Source organism: Penicillium brevicompactum (genome assembly GCF_028827555.1).
Source record: "Penicillium brevicompactum strain IBT 35665 chromosome Unknown utg000003l_segment0_segment0, whole genome shotgun sequence".
In the NCBI taxonomy this organism is placed as follows: Eukaryota; Fungi; Ascomycota; class Eurotiomycetes; order Eurotiales; family Aspergillaceae; genus Penicillium; species Penicillium brevicompactum.
In genome coordinates, this window is record NW_026623206.1 from 4034757 (window position 1) to 4062013 (window position 27257).

The 27257-nt window shown below is 46.0% G+C and overlaps 7 protein-coding genes across 7 annotated transcripts; 3 read left to right on the plus strand and 4 right to left on the minus strand.

Moving 5' to 3' along the window:
* Positions 1-2993: 2993 nt before the first annotated feature.
* On the minus strand, positions 2994-3288 carry N7506_005361 (uncharacterized protein; the record flags this gene model as incomplete). Its single annotated transcript, XM_056954655.1, has 2 exons — positions 2994-3199; positions 3279-3288. The coding sequence occupies 2 exons, from the start codon at positions 3286-3288 to the stop codon at positions 2994-2996; spliced, it is 216 nt and encodes a 71-aa protein (XP_056813544.1).
* An 838-nt stretch (positions 3289-4126) lies between these two features.
* Positions 4127-5115, minus strand: N7506_005362 (hemolysin III family protein; the record flags this gene model as incomplete). The annotated part of the gene is made up of 3 exons (XM_056954656.1): positions 4127-4318; positions 4371-4601; positions 4666-5115. The coding sequence occupies 3 exons, from the start codon at positions 5113-5115 to the stop codon at positions 4127-4129; spliced, it is 873 nt and encodes a 290-aa protein (XP_056813545.1).
* Positions 5116-5563: 448 nt separating this feature from the next.
* Positions 5564-6370, plus strand: N7506_005363 (uncharacterized protein; the record flags this gene model as incomplete). The annotated part of the gene is made up of 1 exon (XM_056954657.1): positions 5564-6370. The coding sequence occupies one exon, from the start codon at positions 5564-5566 to the stop codon at positions 6368-6370; it is 807 nt and encodes a 268-aa protein (XP_056813546.1).
* Positions 6371-8431: 2061 nt separating this feature from the next.
* On the plus strand, positions 8432-8713 carry N7506_005364 (uncharacterized protein; the record flags this gene model as incomplete). Its single annotated transcript, XM_056954658.1, has 1 exon — positions 8432-8713. One exon carries the CDS (start codon positions 8432-8434, stop codon positions 8711-8713), a length of 282 nt encoding a protein of 93 aa, XP_056813547.1.
* A 2897-nt stretch (positions 8714-11610) lies between these two features.
* N7506_005365 (uncharacterized protein) lies at positions 11611-12561 on the plus strand (the record flags this gene model as incomplete). The annotated part of the gene is made up of 2 exons (XM_056954659.1): positions 11611-12136; positions 12197-12561. The coding sequence occupies 2 exons, from the start codon at positions 11611-11613 to the stop codon at positions 12559-12561; spliced, it is 891 nt and encodes a 296-aa protein (XP_056813548.1).
* A 7285-nt stretch (positions 12562-19846) lies between these two features.
* N7506_005366 (uncharacterized protein) lies at positions 19847-20297 on the minus strand (the record flags this gene model as incomplete). The annotated part of the gene is made up of 2 exons (XM_056954660.1): positions 19847-20126; positions 20191-20297. The coding sequence occupies 2 exons, from the start codon at positions 20295-20297 to the stop codon at positions 19847-19849; spliced, it is 387 nt and encodes a 128-aa protein (XP_056813549.1).
* A 60-nt stretch (positions 20298-20357) lies between these two features.
* On the minus strand, positions 20358-20651 carry N7506_005367 (uncharacterized protein; the record flags this gene model as incomplete). Its single annotated transcript, XM_056954661.1, has 1 exon — positions 20358-20651. The coding sequence occupies one exon, from the start codon at positions 20649-20651 to the stop codon at positions 20358-20360; it is 294 nt and encodes a 97-aa protein (XP_056813550.1).
* Positions 20652-27257: the final 6606 nt, after the last annotated feature.

Genomic DNA, 27257 nt, shown 5'->3' on the forward strand with positions numbered 1-27257 from the left:
AAAATACGCTCCAAGTCTACTGTTGTTCGAACGCCTCGCTATTATAGCTCCATGGCCTCTGCTCAGCCAGTCGACAAAGAGCTCCCCATTCTCTGCGCTCCAGTTCGTCAATACAACAGATGGGAAGCTCTAGCGCAGCTTTTGGAGAATAGTCGTCGCATGTTTTCGTGATCATCGAACCCTTTTGCGCCTACTTAGTTCACTTTGGTGCACAGTGGGATTCGAGAGTTAGCAGATCTCAGCGCAGTCGCTGAAGCAATATATCAGCTCTGTATGACATTCAATCTCTTTGGGTTGCTAGCAAATCTTGCTATGTTTTTTGTGTACCCCATACATGCTCTGTGGACTGTGGTATATTGTTAAAGGGACAATATCTGTCGGATCCGAGGGATGCAGGCACTAGTACTCGAACAAGCACCAGCAAGAAACAGACCAAAAACGAGTGATTCAACATAATTTACTACCCTCTTTGGTTTGTGAAATGGCTTTGGCTCACTGACAGGAGGGGACCGACCGTCGGTGGGTGCTTAGTCACGATGATGGGTTGATGGGCCCCAAACAGTACAAACATGCCGAGAATTCAGGTGCCAAGCAAAGTTGAACCCTCTTTTTCGGATTTATCAATTACCTTCCGTTTTACCACTGTTTTTCTACCTTATCACTAAGATAATTTTTAGTTAATTTTGTTATTTTAGAATTAGTTTCCTATTAACTCTTTATATCACGTCTAAAGTCGCGAAAAGACGCGTGTATTTAGGAATTTTATAAATTACAGAGGTTCACTAGAAAGTGGTGGTACTCACGCATAAACCTCATATATATATCCAAGATCAAAACATGAATATCAACATTTTTCGCGATATCTTGACTTCCACCGGTCGGATCCAACTCAAAATTGAAACTTGTAATAGTATCACTACTGTACTATAAATCTATCTTTCAAATTTGAACTTTGTACGACTAGTTGAAGTTCGTATTACAGCGATTACACAGGTCGATTGTCAGCGTTGAGATGGGCTTTAATGGGGGCCCCCACTAATGAGCCGTGGGCTCGAAGTTTAGGCCCAACCCGGCCTATTGCGGCAGTCTAGTTTCTACAATAGAGGGTGGTGGAGATGATATGATTCTCGACGATGAGGAATCAAAGCAAAGAATATGTTCACCATGGGTACCGGCAAACCGGTTGCTCAGCCTAATTTACCTTCTACGCCCTTAGTTCGGCGGCAGGTAACATTATCTAGCTGTGAAATAAAAGGTGATACATGTTGTCGAACTGAGGGGTGGTATTTTACCACTAAGAACAGGGTTATTCATCAAGTACCCATTCCCTCTTTGTCTCTGTATGGTAAACGGGGTACGCTCGGCATACCAGCGTTGTAACACGCTAGGAACGACTCCTGAGATCTGATAACACTTCAACAGCAAGATCCAGATAGAACAATCAAGGCATCTCAATGGGACACCTCAATACTAGCACATACCAGTATCCGTCAATCCGACACTAAACCTAATGCATGAGTAGTGCGTATCAGGATGACATAACAATACCATCAAAACAGGTGCTCCAACATGGTGTCTAGCGCTAGCCCCAAATGGATACTGCCGTCCTTGACCGTCTCTCGGCCGCCTCCCAAACTATATTTATAATGTGTTGCTTGGACGCTGACGTCTCCATCTCGCTGCATTTTTTGACAATTCTACACTCGCGCAACTTTGCAGCTATTTACAGATACAATATCTAGGGGTCGGCACGAATACGAATAAAAAAATGTTCACTGCTTTTTGATATTTGTTCGAATAAAACCACGAATATTCGGGAATTTTTGGTCGCGGTTGGGAACGCCCTGAGCCGCTACTTGTTGCTTGAAGTATATATCTTGCAGCAGGAGTAACATTCAACTACTCCCCACTATCGATTGGCAAAATCCAAAGTAGGATAGACACGTTCTACGACCCAAAAGATTATGACGTCTCACGACTAGTTACGAATACGAATATGGAAAATCCTTATTCGTGCCGACCCCTAACGATACTATGTTAAAAATATGATATCTACCTATGTGAAGCATACGCCCTGAGAAAGTGTTTAAGTCTGTCTATCTATACTATGTAGTTCACCTAGTATTTATAGACATGGTGTGTGCCCACTCATAAGCGAGATGAATTGCGGTCCCCTTTATGAAGTCTTCCATGGATAGCGAGCTTCATGGTGGTTCAGTGCTGATAATGCGATTCAGGCCTGATCGATCAGGCAGTGAGATCTTATAGTCCCATGAATCTCAACAATCTACGGGCCGACGGCAACCATTTCCTTTCTAGCTGAAATCCTCCCTATCCCCATGTCTCTTGTTGCGATACGAGGCTGGTGCAGATCAGAAACCAAGCCGCAACATCGGAACTAATTGCTGGATGATCTATACGGAGAGTCAAGTGGGCTGAAAACAGATCTGGACCTGATGTTCATATATAGTGCCTTGCATTTTCTCGGAAATCATCATAACGAAAATCACTTGACACTTTATTCCTCATCTCTATGCTTCTTAGCAAACCTATGATCGGATCTCAATCTCGACAAAAATCATATGTGTGCAAATGTCATAAAATTGCAGAAGAAAGGAAAAACGAGAAACCGCGGGAAATTACTAAACCTCTTGTGGTAAGACTGTGAAAGCTTGGAACGCGCGGCCTGCTGGCTGACCATATATATATCCATGTGTTTTCCAAACAGAATGGACTAAATGCTGGCGCAGATGAATCAATAACCGTTGCTTGCATCTTTCCCAGAGAATCGAAGAAATCAAACGCCGGAGGCAACAGCCTATTGTTTGAACAAAGATTACTCTAATATAATGCGGGGGCCAAGAGGATCAAGCCCATGTGCATATCAAATTTTGTTGGAAGATGATCATGGCTAAAAATGTTGGTTTAACCACCACTTAGTTACATAAACTCTTTTGCAAGGTGAATGTGTCCAGCCAAATAACAAGTAATCATCAAGCACCCACAGGTGGCTCTTCAACTTCCAACTCTTTGTCTTCCCCGTAATACTCTTTGAGACCTTTCTTGTAATCCTTCAGATAGTCATCATCGGTCTTCAATTTACCCTCATTATGCTGGGGGTCGTCTTCTTTGGCGCTTGCGGGGCCATCTCTATGCTTGTGGTGATGATGGTGCTCGAAGTCCCTTCCAGTGAAAGGCTCTATGTGTTCATCAGGAGGGTGAGAGTCTAGCCCCTTGTAAGATCTGCAAGAAAACACATTGAAAAATCGGCGGCAGACCTTCGGGCATTGTAAATCTGTTGCTCTTATCAGGTTCTCGTTTTGCTCTTCAACTTATGACCTCATACACGCTGCATGGCTTTCACTGCATGAACAATATAACATAGTAGTCAGTTGCCGTCCAAAAGGCGATGACGTCACGACCAAATGCATTCCGTCATGGGTGAAATTCATCAACTGCAATTCTTCAAAATTCGTCTGGTCGGTTGCGCTACAGGTATACTGTTTTCTAGAAAGGGTAGACGGCTCTCAAGGACCTTACTCAAGTCCCTGATATTCCGGTGTTATTTGGATGTTGTGCAACTCGAAGATTACGTAGAGAATGTTGGATGAAATAATAATTTGGATATGGTGTCAGAAATATGCTGATTCTGCATGTGATGTGGATTTCTGGGTATTTACTCAGAATACCTTACGACATCAATATCAGACACCTCACAAAAAGTGCATATTACTCTTTGTCAGCATGTCCTACATTGTCAATTTCTTAGTTTAGTCATTAGAGAGTTTGATATTACCATTCCGGAACCCATACAATACTGGTCACTGATTTCTGTCATATAGAACTAATCGAGATATGATATGGATAGAAGTAGGTTCTGCTAACACTTTCATTTTTCTTCCTGCCATATTAACCAGGACAAAAAGGCTAGGAATCACCATGTATACAGTCTCCCTGAGACTTTGCAACTTCTTTCCTTCCCCTCACCTGTCTACCGAGACTTATTGACAGCCCCGTCCCGCTTCTTTCCGATTAAAGCAGTCAGTCGCTATCATTCCACTCTACTCCATGGCATGGACATACCTTTAATTTGGAGCGATTCTCGTAATTAGTACATTTTCCATGTTCAAGATTGTTTGCATTTTTCAGAGTTCGTGCAACAGCAACGTGGGGCCATAAAACTATGATTGTAATCAAAGGCATTGACCAGTCCTCGGAGGTGAGATAATATAGCCAGTACTACCATGATATGAAAGATTTGGTGAGAGCTTATCCAGATATCGAACTGGCCAGGATATAAATACTCCGGTATGCGCATCTGAGGATTTGCACGTTAAATTCTTGTTCGTAAGACACGTTGCTTGACTCACAGCATATACGCAGGCTCCTACAATATAAAGCGAACCCTGTAGGACAACCCAGAAAAGCCCGATCTGCTTGTTCATCTGCTTAATACCAAACTTCCTAACCCCATGAATGACGGGGAAGAGTGCTGATAGTCCAAGGGCGATAAACATTCCCGCCCGAAAGGGTCGCCACGTGGGTTGCCGAAATTGAGGATTTGCTGAAACCGTGGCACACAACAGGCCGAGGGAAGTAATCTAGTCAAGTATTTGTTAGTTTTCTGGTTCAAATAGATGAACGGGAAGAATAGTAATGGCAGACCATGGTTAGATAGAGTCTCTGCAAGTGAGGGTGGCAGTAAAACCCATAGAAGATACTCGGAATAAAACTCCCGACGATCAGCAATACAATACCAATATAATCAACTTGATTCGCAATGCGTGCGATGTGTGACGAATGGTTCTGAACGGTGTGAAAAAATGCCGATATGCTCAGGCACAGGACAGCTCCTAAGAAGAAACAGCCAAAAACCAGGGTATCTGCTGTTGAGAAGCTTGTATACCTGCGTGAAAGCGCTTTGTGAAATGAGATACCGAAGAACGAAAGGATGACCGCAGGGATGAGGTGGGAATATATATTAACGGATTCATTATGGAGATACTTGAGGCTCGCGAATGATTTGCCAAAGGAATTGGAAGAAGTTCGATAACCGCTGAGGATATATTGGTTGTCACGTTGCCAAGAAGGTAGTTGATCCCATTGTAATGGCATTTTCACACGTTGTTGTAGATTTACTCTGCTCTGATATTTTGGTGGTGAGGTTAGAAGGTCGTTTTCATCCCGGATAAATGCCGCTGATGTAATGAAAATATTGCTGACTTGTAAGTGTGATCGAATAGCCCACTGCTCACTATGATAACATGAGGTTAAATGAGCCCAACAGTGACGTCACTTTCAAAATACAGGTTTTTACTCTTGATATTCTCTTTTCTTATGAGGCCTGTATTAGGGTTCAAAGTGGGTACATAGAATTGATTTTGATGTCAAGACGAACCCCCCCCCCCGATGGCAGTCATTCAAATAAATCTTTCAGACCGCTACGGCCATTACTAAAAGCTCTCCAGGAGTGCAGAACTAAGCCCAGTCTATTTACTGGACTGGCCTTTAACGACAGGGATCGCACATCCACTGTTCTAAATACTATTGTCTGTTCAGTCTCATGGGCTCAAACAGTATCATTCATGGTTTTTCTGCCTCACAACCCTCTTCTTCGTACCGGCTTCGTCCGCCACCTGCGGATGATTTTCCACTTTCTAGAAGCACTCTTCTTTCCAAAAGTCCTATAACGGGAAAGAAAAGTCATCAATCGTGTCTGGGTGGTTCGTTAGCAAACGATGACGAGGAAGCCGAAATTGATGGCAAAAGAGTTTCTGAAGATTCAATCGACGACGATGGCTCTTTGGACTGGGAAGACTCGGTCTCCGAGCATGTCTTGCCCAGTATCGATGGGAAAGAAACCTTTCCGATGCAAATTTTACAGCCGGTCGTTGTGTCGCGGCCATCGCTGCTCACCGCGATTATGCATCAGTCTCCCCCATTGACTGGTCACCCTGCCAAGACAACAGACACAGGAAGGACTGACTCGCCACCAGCACTTCGACGGTTACCTATTGAACCAACTGGTCCTTCTTTGACAACTCCACAGGACGATGATGGCAGTGAAAATATTCAGACGATGCGCGCTCTTCGTATTCCAGATTCTAATCCGGGTGCTTCAACCTTCCCATCCTCCTTTTCGAATGCATTATCACCTACTACTACTCGATGGAATATGCTGGCGGATGAGCTCGATGAGTCGCTCAAAGACTATATGTACTGGGAGCATAAACAGAAAAGCGTCACGGCCAACGCGGTTCTCAATCGACAACCTAATGCTCATTCATCATTAGGACAATCTCACGAGATTCACCTATGGAATCAGTGCTTTGATAACGAAACGTGGGAATACCACGTTACGGGTTGGTAGCATTGAAATCTACCATACTGATTGGGAGGAAAGCCGTCAGATAGACCTCGAAAGGCCCCATGACAGGAAAAGCAGACCATAAAAATACACGTGACTTGCATAACTTCGACGATATTCCTGAGTATTCGTACTATTTTGTAGATAGCCCATTAAGCCTCCGGGTCAAGGTTTCATGTGTTATTCATGGAAGCTTTGAAATGCTGAATAATAGTATCATATTTGTTAAATCACTATTTTAAAAGTGCTTGGGGACGGACCTCTTTCATCTAAAAGCCTTGAGCGTGTCCTGACTCTTAGAAGCTCGCTGTGTCCTACAAATGCCAGATGACACTGGAAAATTAGGAAGATTGAAAATTCTTTATATGAATCGAAGGAGTGACAACATCAGTCAGAATCGCTATCGTCATCGTCTTTTTCTACTTCCCCTCCAACATCTCCATCCCCTCCCCCCTTCTGGGATGACTTCGGGGGCATACCTGTAACAGTCAAGACTTTTGGTAATTCTGGCCATCTTAGTGTCTTCATTTGCAGAGATGAAAGCAAATCAAGACGAAATTGCTCCCGACTGAGGCCGAAACGACTCCAGCATGATGCCGCACAAGTCATCCCCAAAGAATGCGGTTTCTCTTTTTAACTACATTTGAATGTCTTAACTCTCGATCCATATCATTTTGTGCACAGGGAAGAGTTATCACCATTAGTCAAATATCGTAGTTCTTGTTTGCTATGGTGTATTTCCGAAAGCGAGTACTTCTATGATATTGATATCTATCAGTCGGGTCTCTTTTCTTGTTGTTGCTGTTATTATCGTTTGACTCCGGTATTATGAGAGATAATGTGAACATTCTTGCAATGTTTCTCTTCAATAAAAAGTTCCTGCGTTGGACCGCTGCTGATTAGAAACACATATTATTTATTATCTGGTATAGAGAAAAAAGGTGTAAATCCGAATGGCATCTGTATGCCGGCAGAAAAAGAGCTGAAAAAGTGGCACATCTGAGCACATGTGACATGCTGCCACCCTTGAAAATGCTATTTGCTGGTAAGAGAAAGATTAAAAATCGTCAATCTCCCAAGCAAGCGATCTCTGAGAAATCTTCACCGGCCTCCCCCAGCCCACATAAGGTCTTGGATACAATGTATTCCAGTTGATCAGGCTTAGTGCCAAGACGCCTTTCTATCTCTTTACCGTTCTTGAAGACCAAGATCATTTCTTCAGTAACGTTGGCATTCGAGCAGATAGCAGGACATCTTTTAATGTTGATACCTACTACGTATAAGAGGTCGGCAGGTACTGCGGTGGTGATATGCGAGTAGGTAGCCTTCGCTGCCGATCGCAATCCATCATCAGGATTGAAGAAGCGCAGTATTGTATATCTTTTGCGCTCAACCAAATTTTGGAACTCGCCAACCCTACGTAAGTCATCAGTCCATATCCGCCAATTTCGAAGGAAAATACATCTTAGCTCACGTGGTTATGGATGCCATTTGCTTCGTAAACACAGGCAAATTGGTCATTAGCTGGAAGAAATGCTACTATACAAAAGCTACAGCTCTCCCCGTTCTCAATTATCGAGGTTTCGCCTGGGGTTCGACTATGACCGCTAAATGACCTCATGCTCTGATAGCCTGGCCTAGACACCAAAGCCACTGGCGAACACGAGAAACAGAAAGCTTACGAATTTTATACCTCAGTCCAAAGCTGCAGAAAGGCGTCACTGTCGCTTGTTCGCCACTCATTTGACTATTGAAGCTGTAATAATGTTGATGGTAAAATTGCCGCTTCGGGTTGCGATCGGCTCCCGGATGACAGGCTGAGTCAATCACCTCGCCGCCCTAACCCACCGAGAGACCCAGCTGCTAACTGAGCCGTTGCTCTCCCCTGATCAGCGCCTTCTATTTTCTTTACAACGTGGTCCACGGGTCCCATGTCATCCGAGGTCGGAACCTTAAATGCCCATCAAGATTTCCGCCCTCCAGAGATCGTAGCAAATCCATGGCTGCCACTTAATATCTCCCTTCATAACTGTCAATATTGCATTTGATGCCAGCTCAATCAAAATGGATCACAGCTCCGTTGTCGGAAACTCATTACATGTCGGCCAGCCGGCAGCTGAGTGGAGTGGTGCTGTCATCGTTGACACCAATTCGCCGTCTCTTTTAACCCGCAAAAATGAAAATGATACCAAAGGATATTTCGCTCCTAGCAAGAGTCGTTGGACCAAAGGTCTTTGCCAGGTTGTCACGCCTGCAGTGGCTGCACAGATTATATCCCTGATCATCAACATAGGACCGAGGACATGGTTATTGTTGAAGTGTTGCAGTCTATATGTTATTGGATAGGAACCAGACAGTTGGCCAAAGCAGAAGATAGATGTGACCCAGTTCAATATGGAGGTGTTGGTCACAGAGAGCTTAAGATCGGCCGTCATGCCAAAAAGGGCTGTGTTACCAACAAGTGCCTTGACAGAACAAAACGTGTTAGCTGAGGTCTCGATTATGCTGATAAGTTTATATCCACATTGGATCCAAAATATACCTTGTCGTGGTATACCAACCCATAACCTGTACCGTGTTAGCGATGGAATGTAAATAAGCCATGAAGATACGCACCAATGAGCATCGCTGGCATCAGAACAAGATCAATTTTCATTAATAACCTCTTCTCTAGCTGACGATCAATCCGCTCTAGAAGGGAAACTCAGGATCGCTGGAGATCGTATTAACCAGACCCGTGACTTTCTCCCGCGAAGAGTACACAAGTAGCGCATGACAAATATCTGGCAGCATTCGCACCATACCATGACGAGGGTAGAAGTGACCTGTTGAGTGTGATGCAATCCGGTTTTGAGCCGTTTACCGGAGGTAAGCCTTTAACTGGTGGCAAATCCTGGAAAGCAGAGCTGTGAGGCTGAAGTTCTAACATTCTCCCATCATCGAAATTGAATCTTTGGCTCTGCGAACTTCAACGGACAATCAGCACATCTTGTGCACACTCTCGTGCTTCATTCCTAATATTTGGTACACGTTTCCACTCATACTCCTAGGGTTCTGCATAGCCTGGTGGGAATTGGCGAAACTGGAGATCTCAATGCACAATGGCAAGAAGTCAGAGTCGGAGGAGTCGGTGACCTAGGGGTGGGTCGGACCATTTACTTCTTTCGGGGGGGCGGGAGTGAGATATCTGCTGCAAGGAGGCCATATTTATTAAGACGCATAGTCGCGGTTGTTCTTCGTAGTATTGGAACAGGCGAGTGTTATAGAAAGTGGAACGTCATCTATAACATTGTATCAGTACATCAAGATTGTATCTCAATTGATCGCTTACTTTGAAGCACCTTGGTTAGAGCAAGTATTTTGTGATTTAGATCTGGATTTTTTTCTGGGAAAGAGCACGTCCGGGCGGAGCCTTATTCTAGTCGATTCTCCGTTAGCCAGATTAGACTCTCCATCTACTCTACACTGGGTAAATTGTGACAAACTGAGAGAGTGGTCAAAACCACTAGGACCCTTTGGGACAGGCTTATTCATCGTTCACCCAATTCTCCCTAGTGTTCGGACGGTATTCCGGGCACATTCGGAAGTACGGTGTTGTAACACGCCGAAGCTTGTTTGTACAGACCCCTGAGATCGTTCAACTGACCCTTAACACCTACAATCAATCACCTAATTCTATTGGACATGTTCAGTACTAGCCATTACATCAATTCCTCATCCCGACAATAACTAACGGCCGATAATATCGGTACAGGTTTGTATCGGAATTATCGGTAAAATCCGACATCGGGAACAGCCCTACCACTGACACAAACCTCTGTGCTGGTTATTTAGCTTGACTCTGGGAACCTCAAAGCATTTCTAGGAAGTTTTGATTCTCTAGGAAATACAGTTGAGATCCTGGGGATATTATTAGTTGCAGAAAAACGAAATCTACCCCTGGGATCTTCACTCTACGATCCTGGTTGAATGCAAACTGGCTTTGGGAACACATTGCCTGGACCCGGAAGCCGTTGCACTCCCAGGACCGTATCTCTGAATCCTAGAATGAATTTCAAGCCTCCGTGACGTTGATTCCCTGAGGTATAGGGATAAGGTCCCAGAAGCTACGTAGGGTCTCCCGGGGGCTATATGGCTCCTAGAAGCGGCGCATGTGCTCCCAGAAACGGAAACAAAGCTTTTCAGAGCAGGAGAACTCCCAGGGTCAAGACAGGGCTGATAGGACCCTATCCAGGTACGTGAAGTTTTGCGGACAATCGAGATGAAAAGCTTCACAAGCTACATTCGATTTCTTGTGGCTCTCGTTCCTAGATGACTCACATGTTTCCACAATCAGCTTGTTGAAGTCTTCACGAACACCGATTTGGTGCACATGAGCAGAAAAGGTCGATGATCATGACGTTTCTCATACATCGAGCTACTCCAAGGGTGAGAATGAACGTGAGAATACTTTGAGATTGACCAAAGTGGGCAAGGTAGTCAGATCAAGAACTGATCATGCTTGGATGGTCAACAAATCTGATTGGTAAAATATCTCAGCATCATTGTAATAAAATTAACGTCTTGCATGACACAACGTCTCTTCCAGGTAGACATAGCCCGAGACAGACGGCGGCTGGTGATGTGATATGCTATTGACGCTGTTCAACACGGGGGTGACGACTCGCTTTGTGATATACGGTGCGTGAAATTGCCTTGAAATACCAGATGTCGAGAAAGAGGAGCAGGAGTACTGTTCTGATGTGGTGACGTCACTAAAAAACAGGAACTCAAAGGACTGGCAATGGCGCCCGAGCTATATATGACATAGAAGGGGCATATTAGCGATAGCAGTTTATGTACCGTTCAAATTCAATATTACATTGATAGACTGAAAACACACAGGCTACCACTGATTCAAGTGATCACGTGCGCCAAGGCTCGTGGAAGACAGTATTGTCAACCCAACAACGCTGGGAACAGACCCCGCCGGTTTCGCTGGACATCGTCTACTTGGACGCCTGAACCTGTCCGCCATTTCCCATACCACCGCTACAATTTTGATTTCTACTTGGCAGAAATTGTCTGGGCAGAAATTGTAGTCGCGCAACACACTGAACATGTGAATGTAGACCCTTTGTGGTCAATAAATTAGTAATACGGATGAATTTTAACCCGCTTCTGCAAACAATTTACGCCACTGCATATTCTCCTATTCTTTCTTCTCCTCGAGTCCGAGGGATGCTCAAGCCTATGGTCCTGAAATGATGGCCACGCCTTCCAACGAAGATTCCAGCGATGGAATATGCCAAACTATTGAGAACATAGCAAACAACTTTATTCCTCAACATCATGATAAAATTCTTAGCCCTCTCAGGCTTGCCGATATCTCCATTTCCGAATTTTCAACCGAATTGTCGAACCATTTGTCAGTACTAAACGAAGGTGGCAGTATTGCCTTTGGTCGTGGAGAGGATTTGACTAGCAAGAGCCTGAGCAAAAGCCTAGAGAGCCTTTTCTCGATTGCCACACCGCCCGTGAGGGAAGGACCACCGTTGACCTGGACGAAGCTTGTTCTGTTTGCGGGTCCCCAGTTTGAGGGCCTAGCGCATCTTAAGATTGGGAATTCTAGCGTTGAGCTATCAGAAAATGATCTCAAACTTTTACGATCTGGTAGGCCTTGGCGATTTCTCTTCCCTTGGCCAGATAAAGACGATTGCATGAAGGAGCTCCAATCAAACGACACGGTATTGCAGGAGCTTGTTGATGCTCGGAAAGTAATAGGGGAAGGTGAGTGCCTAACGATTTGACCTGCGATGTTGTAAAGGAAGCTAAGGCCGAGCAATGTAGTCTTGGAACAAATTTCGCTTGTTGCGCGAAGTCTCCGGAATCACCGCGACCTGATCTCTCGACTTTCTGAAAATAAGCAACACGCCAACCACGGGGGAGGAGCTTTATCATTTGACGTTGCTCAATCCTCTGTTCCAAATGAAGCCTTTTTTAGCCCTGTTGCCTCGGCAGAATATGAAAGCTCGGGTTATCAAGATTCACCATCCAACACTACGACTATCCAGCATGCTAGCAATGCCTGGTCGGGTCAAACGGTTAATGAAGAACTGAATGATCCAGCTCTACCAGAAGGTCCCGTTGAGAACAATGCAACACCAGGATTCAGGCTACACGCATCCGACTTCATTCAGAGCCTGAGCGAGTAAGTGAAGCATCCATTGGAACATCAATACTGTTACCTTGTGAATTAATATATTATAGAATCCTTGATGATTCGACGAATGGGGAGGCAATGCGTTGGTCAGAGAATGGGCAATCTTTCTTCGTCGCCCCAGAAAGCAAATTTCCTGCGCATATACTTTCAAGGATGTCCTCTAAAAGCCACCAATCTCTTGTTCGGCGGCTTTATTACTTTGGATTTCATAAGGTCGGGGGCGCCTTCCATCATGAATCCTTTAGTCGCGGTCAGCCCAGCCTCATACGACCGGCTCGGGAAATGAGCCACAGCCCTTCACTCTCATCGCCTTTACCCAATAGCACTTCTCAACGTGGGCCTCGGTACAAAATCATCAAAAGAAAGCGGACGAGAGAAATTGTTTGAGAGATGCCAAAAGGATCAAATTTCAAAGCCTACGAGAAATTGGCCGAAAACTGCATGGAGCTTGGTCCCAGCGGGTGAAGGAGTTTTCGAAAAGGCGACCATGGTCGCGTGAGCCAGGTCCATCCACCAGTCGTGGCTTTGTAAGTCTAACGTGGTTTTTCTGGTACGAGCCACTCCATGACTGAATTTCCATGACCTTCCGGATTAGCTCAATTTCACAGCAATGCCTGTACAAATCAACAGCTGTGAAGCGCTGTCAGTCGGTCACCAGGGGTGATCTGCGGAACCCACATAGTGTATATGGCTTCCTCTGAACGCGAGGAAGCTACCATTCCTTTGCTTCCTCGCGTTACGTCTTGTATCTAAAGTCAACATAGTTATCAATACTCAACGATCTGTCTCTCAACTGTACCGTTGCCTAACAGGCCTTATACGGGCTAAGTCCTTTTGAGGGTATCGAGGAGCGATGCCAGGTAGAGCGCCGAATAGATCTAAACCGGGGTGTTGATCGATTCGTCGAGGTTGTCGCGTTATAATCAAATAAAGAGTCTAAGTAATCAAAGGTATACTCAAGTAACAATGTATGATTGAAGACGAAGAACTAAACAGATACATGAAATGAGCGTCCTTATATATCCAAGCTCTTCCTATCCTCTCGTAGGATGGGTCACGTGTAGTTATGGGCTACCCCCAAGAACTATAGTGCCCTGCGCCAAATCCTATCGTAGGACTAGGCCTCGCCAAAACCCGCCCACCGCCCAAACCCGCCCGCGAAAACCCAGCCCATGGGCCGGGTTGGGTCTTAGTCAGCAAACCCGGGGGCGGGTTGTCATCCGGGAAACCCAACCCAAGACCCAAATGGGTACCCGCGATTACCCAAAAAAGCAAAAAAAGCTGACTGATCATTTTACACTAAGTTATGCAGTAATTTTCGATTATCTAATTGTTTCGATGGCGTAACTACTAGCTTCTAGCTGAGAATATTTGGAAAGGAACATGAAGGGCTTGTAAAAATCAAATTGGCTAATTATTAAAGACTAGTATACCTCGTAACCTCGCAGTCTGCTGGAGGGCATTGTTACCCGACCAGAAGATCTCTTCTGGCTTCTATCACTCAATTGCATGATTGGAGGCGGAAGTAAATCTGCTTCGTCGTAATCAACCACGTCTTCCTCCATACTCTCTTCTTCTTGTTCAGGTTCGTGAATATGTCTGTGTATAGAGCTCCGGCCGGTCTCTACCACCGTACACTCCACTTGGTATGTCCCCTCTGGCTCAGAGTTACCCTCGAGATTCTCGCTCTCTTCAATCTCCTCATTGTCGCTGATCGGCTCTGCATCCTCTTCGATTGCCTTCAACGCTTCATCCTCTTCAAGTGCCTCTTGGCTCTCGCTCTCCAACGGTTTCTCCAGACGAATCAATTGCTGTCCCTCTAGTGTGAGCTTTTCTGAGCACATGTACATCATCAAGTCTTGAATAGTCCCTTCGTGAAGAGACCCTCGGCGATAATGACAAATGTCTCGTGCGCTATTGAAGAGCCTTTCTACACCCGCGCCGGTGGCAGGGACTGAAAGCAAGTCTCGTGCGAGCCGAGACAGCACTGGGAATTCGCGCTCGTGTTCTTTCCAATAAAGTCGCGGCGACACAGGGACATTGGCTATTCGAGGTCAGTCAGTTGTTCTAGTGTGTTGTACTGATTGCTCGTGCCTTCGCGAAGATACTGGTCCACTTCGTCATACTCTACTCCTTCATGGAAAATCGCTGCACCAGGTGGCTCGAGTAGCCGATCAAGCTCTGTGCTATGCGAATTGGAAGATCGCTGGACCGTACGGAATAGCAACTCGGGGTTCTGCTGCTGATACTGTGTGAAAGATGCTCTCAAATATTCACAGTACCTTTTTGACGTATCTTCATGGCAAGTTGAGTACTCTCGATCATCAAAAGCACTCAGTTTATACTGAGGGGCAAGTAATGTTCCAGTGCCATAGAGAAAACCGTGGTCGCGGTAGGTTTTTTCGTAGTACTCTTTCAGCTTCTGCCTCGCCACAAGCAACGCGCCATACATGTCTTTCTTCCAGGGTGTTGTCTTTCTCTTCAATCTTCGATTCGACCGTTCGATATGCTCCAGTAGTTTCCTATACACAAGGAACACACTATGGATTGTGACGTCTCTGGTCTTCATCAGAGCCATGGTGAACTGAAAAAACGGTTTGGTCAAATGAACGAGGTAGTCAATTTGCCTCCATTCAACGTCGGTAACCTTGAGCTGCGAGTATTCATGATCGCAGCAGTATTTGTCGATTACATTTCTCAGCCGGCGTGCTCGGCGAAGCATCAAAAAAGTTGAATTCCAGCGTGTCTGAACGTCATGTAACGGAAAAAGCCGAGTACCACCTGATTGGAGGCATAAAAAAGCATCACGCCGTTGTGGGCTTGCGTTGACAAAGATCGCAAAGGATCGAATCTAATGCTGTCAGTGCTCTGAGTATATTGAAAAAGTGAATATCTTGGCTCACCTTTGTCAGTGTATGAGCCACGTCTCCATAGTTGATCGAATCCTTCAACCCGTGGGCTTGGGTGTCGGACCAAAAGGCTCTGACTTCTTTATTCTTAGGTGCTGCCCTGATATGTCCCAGTAGCTGTTTCAGGCAAAGCTGGATCACATGAGCCATGCAGGGAACCCGGACTATTGATTCCCTGGAGCTAATAGCTCCGATAGAGAGCAGTCTCTCTTGCAAGGCGCGTATCATGGTGTCGTTGTTGGTAGCGTTGTCTGTAGTAACGCTAAAAATACGATCGAGAAGTTTTCGTTCCTCCAGTAACCGGTGCAAAACATCACTAAGGTTGTTGCCTGTATGAGGACCGTGCAACGGCTCAAAGCCGAGGAGCATTTCCCTATAGTTCCAATCTTTGTCGATGAAATAAACCGTGATTGCCATGAATGCCTGCTGAAATGGACTGGTCCAACAATCTAAAGCGAGGGAAACCTTGGCATCTTCAGGCAGATCTTGTAACTGTAACTCTTGCTGGCAATTGACTGCATCCCGGAGCCGCCTCCGCAGGGTCTTCGCTGACGGAAGTTCCAATTCTCCGGGACCAGAATATAAAAGGCTGAGTAGCCTCTGAAACACCGGGTTCTCCACCGTCTGGAAAGGCAAACGAAGACACGTAATTGTCTTCAATATCTGCTCCTCGATTTGAAATGTTGTCACTCTGTGGACACTGGGTGAGTCTCTCGTGAAATGGTTCTGCAAAGAATCCGAAATCAATGACTGATTAAATCCCTTTTTCTTCCCTTTACGACAAGTATTAGACTTTTTGTGTCTACTCATGGCGCTTGTCCCATTCCCTTTATACTGTGGATGATCAAGCACAGTGAGACAAGCCTGGCAGATGACTCGAGGACGCCCAGAATCAATATCAGCCACCTGGTCAAAGTGTTTCCACACATCAGCGTGACGCGATCCGGTGGACCATTTGATCTGGGATTGGCCTTCTCCGTTCAGCTTTTGGCCGTATTCTGTTTCCTTCCACCATTCAAGAAACTCTGTCTCTAGATGCGACTCGTACGCAATCCATTTCTTTCTGTGCTGAGGTCCCACACGTCGGAGTGTCGCTGGAGGTCTTCGAGTAGTTATGTCGTACGTTTTGCGGGGTCCTGTCAAAGGCTGCGGTCCATCTTAGTATACAAGTAGGTAGCGCCGCAACACTCAGAGGCTAGTGGAAAGGACCATTTTCTTACGGGGGATTGAATGTCAGAATCCAAGAAGCCGTCAGATGACGGCTCAATGGAGAGCAGTGGACTGAAAGGCCGATGTATTGATCGCGATGATGAGGAAGAAGACGCCATACTGAAGTAAAAGGCCACTGGTATTGGAAGAAGGGGGGATTTTTTTCATCTTGAGTACTTGATTGTGGATTTTGTTCCAGTCGCGTCGTGCGTTTGGATCTATCTATTCCTGAGTCGCGTAAAACCCGCGGGTACCCAAAACCCAACCCAACCCAACCCGCCCGGAGATGAATACGACTTTGGGAGGACACTGAGAAGGTCCAAAACACTGATTTTAAATGATCGAACTAAGGATAATATTTTTGAGCTCACTCGAAAGATTCTCAATTGATGAATTTACATAAAATCATCAATGTGGCCTGTAATCCCTTCAGATGTGTAAAGCAGGGCGATGGGGGCAGTGATCTACATTTAGAGAATATATATTTCCAGGTCGATGGCGTTCATAGTTTCAGTGTAATATCCACTCAAAAGCGTTACAGAAATAAATGACCAAAATTACACCAGATGACTAATCAAGTTTATCCACGATTTATGCATGTTTTTGGGTATTTTGGGCAACCCGCGGGTACCCGCCAAGAGCCCATGGGCGGGTTCATCAAGGCCAAAACCCGCGGTGGGTTGCCCATGGGCGGGTAAGGAAATTGAAAACCCAACCCAAACCCGCGTTTGGCGAGGTCTACGTAGGACGTGTTTGGTCACGTGGTTTCGCCAAGTCGTTCTTGTGATGGGATCATGGGAACCGCCTTGCGACGAGGGTCTTCCTGCGACAAGCCTTGTCGTAGGAACCGTGATGTCTTGCGGATATGGCTTCCCTGTGGCACAGCCCATGTCCACTGGACTTCCCGTTGTTCCATATCGGAAGGGTACGACGGAAAGACCACGACTTTCTGATCTGCGTCCATGTGACTGTGGCTGACGTAAAAGTGGTTGGCGCTCGATGGCCCATTGTCAGGTTGCGCTCCCCGCAACTGATTGGTGACTACATGTCCGTGACAGTAAGTAACAAAAATGAATCAACAGATTATGCGGGAAAATCAGGCTAGATCAGGCCCACACGGGTCTGTATGGTTAAAATATGAGGGGGAAAGTGGAACTAATGATAGTATTGAGAAGGATCCGCAGACTAGTCCTAATTTGTTTACAACTAGACCTATTTCGATTGAGCTCGGACGACACGTGATAGCTTGCCGATAATTATCGGATATCTTATCGCTGCCGATAATAATCGGCGAGGTTTTTGAGCTGTCGACAAGATACCCGATAATATTGGTAACTTCGAATATTCGCAACAGCCCTACTAAATCATTCCAAATGTGGCTGGCGCCTGCACATTTCTCCATTAGCCATCAATCCGAAATCCCATTGACAGTTCAAATCAATGAGAGTTGAAAATTAGTGAGCAAAGAATCTCCGCCGAAGGATATTTGTGCTTGTAGGCCCCGGCTGTTTACTATTGAGTCGTAGCCTTCACGAGCCCGCTGCTTCATGACACCTGTGTCGAGATCGGCCCATGGGGTAATGGGTTATGTCAACAAAAGAGGGTCGCAATGTTACTAGCGCGCCCGAGGAATATTCAGCACCCCCTCTGCCTGATGATTCTGAGGCTCTCAACGACCATACTAAGCTCATCCCCTATTTATTCTGCACTTTCTATAGTATATAAGAATCACACTCTCAAGTACTCAATTGGCTATGTCCGTACTAGTCTGCACTGTAACGACCACGTTCCGACACAAGGATCAATGTGATACATATATGACGTCATACCCATACCCATGACTCATATTTCAAAAGTAGCCCCAACGTGGGATGTAGTTGTGGCGAAAGAAACTCCTTGATATTTGTATCTCTTGTAACAATCCCGTTGCTTGAAACGTCCTCGTGACTGAAGCGACGAGTGAGCCTTTTCGACAAAGGCCACAAGCTTTGCATTGAGAGAGATTTCGCTGACGGCCTTCAGACGGTCAAACTCGGGGCCAATGTCTGAACAGGCAGGAATGGGTTCCATCCTCATCGAGGCAATCGGGCGTGGAGGGATAGATCTCGAGAGAACGTGAAGAAGGTCTCAAACGGACTTGGCCAAGGATCAATGAGAAGCTCGCCAAGATTTAGAAAAGTGGACTTATCAAAGAGGAAGACAATATCAAGTCGCCTCAAACACAAGGCCTTCTTGACTGTTTAGGTCGCTAGAAGGCTATCACTCTAGGAAATACGTAGGGTCTGGAGATATTTATGATCAGTTTTCCAAGCTTGCCCGGTCACCTAGAAGATCTGGTGAAGAGCAGAAAATGAAGGGCACGGTTGCCTATCCTAACTGAGGCCTGTTGAAAACCAAGCCTTCGTTTTTGCCATCATTTTTTGTGTTTAATTGCTGGCTTCAAGGATTTGTGAGGTTCAGACCCTGATCAAGATACACACCGAGCAAATCAACTCTCGTAAGCCTGACAGAATGCGCTAAGAGCCAAGGCCGCATCTATTGCTGGCCACTTTTCATTTCCTGCATCTGCCACTCGGCCAAACCATGTACATAGTACATCTCATACTAAGAAATGGAACGGTGGCGCTGAAAGCAACCAGTCTTCGCTATAGTAGATAAAACGGGATTTCTAATGAGTCGAACTGCGTCAAGCCCAGCTGCGCCTACGAGGCTTTGCAAGGCCTGCTTCGTGGTCCCCGCTTTGAGGCCTCCAGAGTTGCAGGTACTGTACTTATCAAATTACTATCCTACTAATGTGAACAAGTAGGAAGATTCTCATTTAGCTTGAACGTATCTAGTGTTAGTGATTCGTGATTCGCCGTACTCTGTAGTTCACTACGTATAGGACCTACAGGAGTTTTATCTCGGTGGTTCGCTCCAGCCACCCTCTAATCGGTGCCAGAAAGACGCCTACCCATCACTGTCTCTAGAAGAAACAAATTTCAGGGCTATTTGGGTCTAATATGGGGTTTACTTGGCAGTCTTTTCTTTCAAGGATGAGATGATGGAGAAAGTAAAATTTTGGCGGGGTTGTGCTTTCTACGCCCGGCCATATAAATAGCAAATTAGATTTATCCAGATACATTTTAAACATGAACATATCGCCAAGGTTATTCAAATCTAGATAGAAAAGGTAAAGCTTCCCATGTTTCCATGATACTCAGCGGCTTGAATACCACGGTTTTCTCCGCCGAAGCGCACATGCATGCCCCCAAATCTCGGTGCACGATCTTGCTCCCGATTTTTCTTCAATAAATCAAGAATCGCCTGAGAATGGTATATGGCCGCCTCGGGTTGCTTCACTTCGTTCAAATACTTGACTCTTAGGTTGTCCATTTTCTCGATGGCCTCCGTGACTTTCTGTTGCCGTGAGGATACCCATCTTCTGTCATCATGATCCCTAGAACACCGATCTTGTGAGAATATTCAAACTGTTAACATCAGATAGATAAATTGAAACATACATCATAGCTGCGCCATACACGCATTGAAGAGCCAAGTTGCAGGCGTCAAGTTGATTGCCTAGAGACAAGATTGCCAGCGGAGTAGGTCCGAGCTCGTAGCATTCCATGATGCAGCAGTACAGAAGTGAAAAGACAGTGGTTATAACCCCGTTATCCAGGGAGCCCCACTATTCAGGGTCGAGTTCTTTGATGTCCAGAAGAAGGCTGCTCAGGCGCTCCGCAGCCCCAGCAGTCTGGGTATTTTGAGACACTGCGTGCTGAACCATGTCAAGGCATCTTCGAGCTTTGACCAGAGCCTGCAACAGAGCTACTTTAGTGGCAGAATCAATTTTGCCGCCCACATTGGGTGTCGGGGTGTCTTGCGAATAAGTGACTGAAATCGGGTCGGTACACGTATAGATGTTACCGTGGTTGACTCCCATCTGGACGTAATGGTTGTTTGAAGTAAAATCGAACGACATTGTCAATTGAGAACACAAGCAGTTGGATTCTGGTGTCAAGGAATGATAGATCACTCAGTGGGAGCAAGTGTCGTGTGATATCACGGATAGAAGATATGCAAAGGGTAGGATGGGGTACATGTATTTATGTGTTTCTACACTCACGACATCGCGTCCGGGTCAAATGTTCTTCCATAAGGTGCCCTGATATGGCTATGTGCAGCGACCAATCCATTCCATGAATTCCTGACGCAAGTTTTTAAAAAGGCAGCAGGCCCCAGGAGCTCACAGGGTGATTCCAGGAGCTGCTTTACTACCACGAGATCGGAGACGGTTTCTGTGGCCGTCGATCTCAAGGATAGAATTAGTGCTTCTAGTTGAGCCATTGTACCGAGAAAGGCCTATAAGGATTGCCACTAGGCAGCAAAGCATGAAAAAGGCATCTGGCGCGGCTCACTATCAGCTGAGCTGTTCTTTGCTGAGGCATCAATTGTGTGAAGAGCACATATAAATTCACGGTGCCCGGAGATTGACCTGCTACATCTTTCTGCTGCTATTCTTTGCTTTGTTCAACTGTTCCCTTGGCTGAGACCTGCCTCACCTTCTTACAATCTATGAATCTGTTGTTGCGAACACAAAATGCCTCTGAGTACTGCCGCGGCATTGATTCGGATGCGTCTCGTCATCATTTTCCTTACCATCACATGGCTGGCCCTTGCCAGTCTCAGCTCGGCCACTGCGCGCTTTGCGGTCGTCCTTCGAGACCGTGCAAGATCGGAGCTCGTCACCTCGAGCGACTCTATTCTGGACATCACATTCCAAAACCTCATGGACAACGTTGTCGAGGGCATGGTGATTGTGGCCCTGGTCTCAGCCCTGATTTCCACCTTCGGGTTTGCCCTTGTGATCTACCCAAAGTGGCTACAAGAGAACTGCGCCGCTAGGTTATACTACAGTTGCATTCAAATCGTCGTGAGCTTGATCGTTCTCTCCTTAGGGGGTTATGTTGCCAGCCACGTCCAGGGCTTTCAGACATCCTTCGAGTTTTTTGACCGTGATGGCCACTTTCCATACTACAATATTATGTATTATGGAGCCGTTGGCCAGGCCGCTTTCGGATCTCTACTGGTCATCAGGTCTCTCGTGTGTTTTGCCGCATGTGGCTTACGCGGTCACTAGCAGAGTACGCGCACCGAGCCACAAAACCGTCAAAGAGGCGGTTCCAACTGCCTCCTTGGGTAGGGGTGTGAAGAACGAGTCAGCGGGAATTACGAATAGAAACAATCGCTTTTGATGATGGTTTTCGAAGAATGAGAGAGGAAGGTGGATTAAAAAAACATTAGAGAGATGCAACGGGCAGCGTCATGCAGAGGAATCGACTTTACTACAGTTCATAATTACTAAGCCAATCCACCAATTGAATTTCCTGATCGCAATCAAAGCATTTTCATCGCTTGATCTGACTAGCCAACCGATCGTGGCCAATATTGGAGCAGTATGCTGAGTGGCTAGATGTAGCAGATATGTGATAGTTGACGACCTGCTCTGCATAAATATCCATCAACCTTGCTGGTCGTGAAGACTTCAAAAGCCGACTTCGGAAACATGTGAGCTGCCCAGGAATCACATAGCCCCAGAACATCGTACGTAACTTGTAGACTATCCATTCCCACTCTCACAAAATCAGTCACGTTCTTGTTGACAGCCCTACCAGCCTTGGGAATGCACATCTTGGCCCTGGGAGCTCTGTTGCTCCTGGAAACTTTAGTGCCGTTTCTGGGAGCAAAGAAACAACTTCTAGGAGCCACATAGCCCCCGGGAAACCCGACGTAGTTTCTGGGGTCTTGTGCCTCCACCTCGAGGAACCAAAGTCATGTTCCTGTTGACGGTCTTATCAACTCCTGGAACCCCAAGTGCGGTTCCTCGGCCTATGGCTAAGCCTTCTGGGAGTGGTCGAATGACTCATATTTGTGCGCAGGTCCGGCGAAGACATTTGTGAGGGCTTTTCGCGACCTCAGAAGGCAGAATATTGAATTTAGGATTCAGAAGTAGGGTCTCAGGAGCGCAATATTCACTCGGGATAATAGAGTGACGATCCCAGGGGTAGAAGTTACTTCCTAGAAACAGGAAATGGCCTAAGGAGGGATTCCCAGAGCATAAACAGCTCCGAGAATAGCTTTTGGCGTTTCCAGGATCAATGTATTAGTTCCCAGATTCAGATTAACAATGATTGTCGATTAATATATACACGAGCTGGTTTTGATACAGCGATTTTCGAAAACAGTTTACCCCTTAGACACTCACACGTTGTTTCTCGGCCCGTACCCGAGACAACGCTAGGCCAGACTTGGCTAGCTCGCCGAATGAAACTGATCTATAAGTGGATAGAGTCTTACCACTTGTCCTAATGAGGATTAAGCCGGTTTTAGATACGGGCCGAGAAACAACGTGTGAGTGTCTAAGGGGTAAACTGTTTTCGAAAATCGCTGTACCATTTCTTAGACGAACTTAGAGCCTCTCCAAGGCCTGCTGTGGCATTGCAATTGGCGATACTAGACCGCCCGGATGGCGTGGCTGTGGGGGGGCTCATGAAACATGGAGCAAAACAAGAGATGAAAACATGAAAACAAGAGGTGACAAACTATGAGAGCTCAAGATGCGAGAGCACGGGTCCAAAGTGCGTTTCCGAGGTGGTCATCACGGTTGGAACTCACCTCCGATGGGCACGAACCCTTGGAAACACGTTGCAGCAACTGCAGATCGAATTATTGATGCGTAACGGGAAAGCAAGTTCGGACCCAAAGCAATGACATCATCCGTTCAAGAAAATGATGTTGACAGTAGATCAAGTGCGTTGAATATTGAACACTCAAGAAGTTGAGTTCTGATTTATCGAATCCCGATGTTATACCGCAGGTGCGGTCCACTAGAGGTCACTTGAGGGGGATACGATCGTAATCGGTGGCCCACGAATCGTTCATGGCGCGGTGAGGCTCTGTAATACATTAGCCACTTCACGGTCTCGTTGGAAAGGCTTGCAAAACACGAGGCAGTGTAGCGATGTCGGTTCGGTTTACGCGTTGGTAGCACGATAGGCTGAGGGCAAGGCCTAGCTACCACCCACATGAGAACGCATGTGAGATCCCGAGATATTCGACTTTAGCAAGGCAGGGTGGCGGCGGACACCTTGGCTATGTCGTCGTTTAGATGGGTGGATTTGTGCGATACCCCGCGGTTGCTATTCGTCATCCGAGCAGATCTTGGTTTCTCCAGGCAGTGGCTGCACCACCGCTTGAGTACTTGTCCCCAGCACCAAGTAAAGGTGTTTGCCCATTGCTGGAGGGTGTCTGCAGTCATTCTCGAAATCGGCTTGACCAATACAAGGTGGATAACGAACTTGCAGCCATCACCTAAGCCTTAGCGTGAATCTTTCATGGAGCGGGCCGCATTAAAATGAGGGCCGTAGTAAGATACCCCTTGTACAGTCCTGTATCTTGCGACGTAATGTTCCACGATATGCCTCTTGGGAACTCGGTCCTGGCCAACCGTCAAAATAACAAACGTTAACGGTTACTCTACCGTAACCGTACAAGCCGCATATTACGGTATCTGGTAAATGCGGCCCGCTCAAAATTTGATCTGCACTAGGGGCGGTCCAGAAAATAATTGTCAAATGTATTAGTCAAGTCGATTTCGAGAATAACTGTAAAATTGATAGTGTGATTCTGAATCTCAATTTTTCCCTTTTTCCCGAAACCCTCCCTTTTCCATACCAATGGTCGTTGATCTAGACCATTGAGCTAGCTCACGCATCGGGTTGTCGCATAATGACCGTCGGAAACCATCGGGCTAAGCAGTACGTAAAAAAAAAAACTTGGGGTTACATGCATTTCTGGGGCTTGTGTCGCAGGTCGGGTGGAGTACGGAAGATCGGCATGCCTACGTGGCTGGCCTATCGGCCTAAGTGGAATATGCAGGGAAACGACAGCTCATTATTCCAAATCTCTCGGCTTCTTGGCATATGTATAGGGCTCATCCATGGTGTAATCATATGACACCCGCAAGCTGAGGTGTCTGTTGCCCGCTTTTGATTTATGCTCTCCCGATGCCACCTAGATAGGGCAATACGCTAGCAATGAACATGGATTCTTTAGCCCCCTCTCTAGCTAGATGGGACCTTTTTTAGCCCCCCCGTTGTAGGCGCGAAATGACCTTCGAAATGATTTTGGTAGAGTACATGCTATTACATCTGATTAGCCATGCCCAGGCCCATGTGCAAGGTGCCTAGCTCCCTAGGCCTCAATAATTTTATATGTCACGGCTTAAAATGATAGAATTATAATAGATAGGACAATTATGGTTATTTTTATCTGTATAATGTCTTCTTAATGCTTCCATTTGGTCTAGCTGTTACAAGGGTGCGGTTTATTTGGGACGGCCAGGGTCACACCATGTAGTCCTCGAACACCGCAGGACTAGTCCTTGTGGAGTGATTGAGTCTCATTACGTATGAGTTTGGAAGTGCCTATGGAAGGCTGATTTCTTGGAAAATTCAAACGAATTGTGGGGTATGTTCATGTTGGGACGATCGACACCCTCGCTACTAATAGCAGAGCTCGTCTCCTGACAGCCTCACCATGAGCGATTGATAAATCCAGCATTATTAAATGGCGAAGAACCATGTGACCCAAGCAAAGGGGAATAAATTCCAAGCCTACGACGTATTGAAATTTTTACTGCCGATCAGGCGTCCAGTCGACAATTTAATTGCCTTCGTGAATCATGATGGTTAGGCTCTTTCCAATCGCTACTACTCAGTGCGTCCGTACTCCAGTTTACGGTGAAATGATCCCTGTAGTAAAGGGGGGGGCATTTAGCCAATCATATGCAATGGCCACCCAAATTGTTTACTTTGTAGTCCCCAATAATTTAATCAATTCATTAGTCTGTTCGGCCATGCTGTCCTCTATACTCCGGTTTTTGAGCATAAAATTTGCTTGATTTTCCATTATGAGCAAAAAAACCTGCTGTTGTCCATTGACCCTCACTTTTTCACCGCTCATCGCTCTTGTAACAGTTCGATGTTTTCCGCATTTTACTTTTACATATCCTCAATACTGGTAGCGTGTTTGTTCTGCAGGTCATAGCAACGCTAGTCTGAGACTGGTATATGCCGATCAAATTTCCTTCTGACGGGAAAAGTAACAAACTTAAAAACGCATGATGACCACGAAAAGCCAGACCTTAGAAAATACTTGGATTTATCGCGGTACAAAGAGAACCGATCCGATCTTCGCCATTTTGCCCATAGATTCTAGCTGTTCATGCCAAAGCAAGATCCGAAGCTAGGTCGCCAGACGCGATACAGTCTCAGTTCAAAGAACCACTCTAACGGTCTACTCAAATAACATGAGTTCCTTTCGCTGGAGATCGACGGTGTTGTAGCTGTGGCAAAAGAGCAAATCATTTTAGTTGTCTCAAGTTCAATGTGCATGGTGTCCTCATTTGGGCTGATTGCATGTGTACGCTCACTACGTACACCAAGGGTTGAAGAAACAAAATATGAGCTAGTATCACTACCCAGGCTAAGATTTTACAAGGCTGCAGGTAAGTGGTCCATAACTCATGTCTAAGAGTGGTCAAAACAGAGCAAGAAGAATACTCCTCCGCTTTCGCAGTCATGAACCAATAAAATGATGCATATGTCGTGAGGAAGTGTGGCTTTTTTATCAAAATAAGTGAATGCATTGGGTCACGCAGCATCGTCGAAGGGAGGAGAGAGGAGTCTGTGCGGGGCTGTCAGATCAGGCAACCCGGAGGCAGTGGAGGAAATACTCACAGACTGCGAGCGAAGCTCTCGGGATGGAAATCCGGAGGGGTAACGAAAAGAGTTATAAAGCCATCGCCAATGGCACCGTCCTCTTCCCTAGCGATAAAATCTCTCCCGCATCAATCAACCCAAACAACATTTGTCTCAAGAAACCAAAGCAACCATCAAGGAGAGGATAAATATGCAGCTCTTTAACTTGGCTCTTGCAGCTCTTGTTAGCTCTGCTCTGGCGGCGCCCAACTCTGGGTTTGCTGATGATGCAAGCAGGCTTGAGAGGAGAGTATGTATTCCATTGGACTGCCTGTTACCTTCGGTCATCTATTAGTACAGCTTACTGATATGATATTAACCCACAGGGGTGTGGATCTAAGTATAACTCTTGTGGAGCACAAAATCAGCCTCCATGTTGTGGTGGCCTGTTTTGTGCTAGCGGTACCTGCCTACCTAGCAAGGCCGCGAGCGGCCTAAGTGGTTTGAAAGAGAGAGTATGTATTTCATTACGCACACATCAACTTGCGACTACCTTGAAGAATGACTGACGAACATGTTTTCAATCCATAGGCATGTGGATCCAAGTATAACTCTTGCGGGGCACAAAATCAGCCGCCTTGTTGTGGTGGCCTGTTTTGTGCTAGTGGTACCTGCCTTTCCAACTAAAGTGCTGATGCCTCGTGGTATGCAGAGTGAAGGACTTTGTAAACCAATATCGTCGGACTGGTACTTATAATAAGGTCGAAACTTGCATAAATGCCTTGCACGAAGATGGAAGATTTAGTCGGCGATAGGTGGAATGTGTC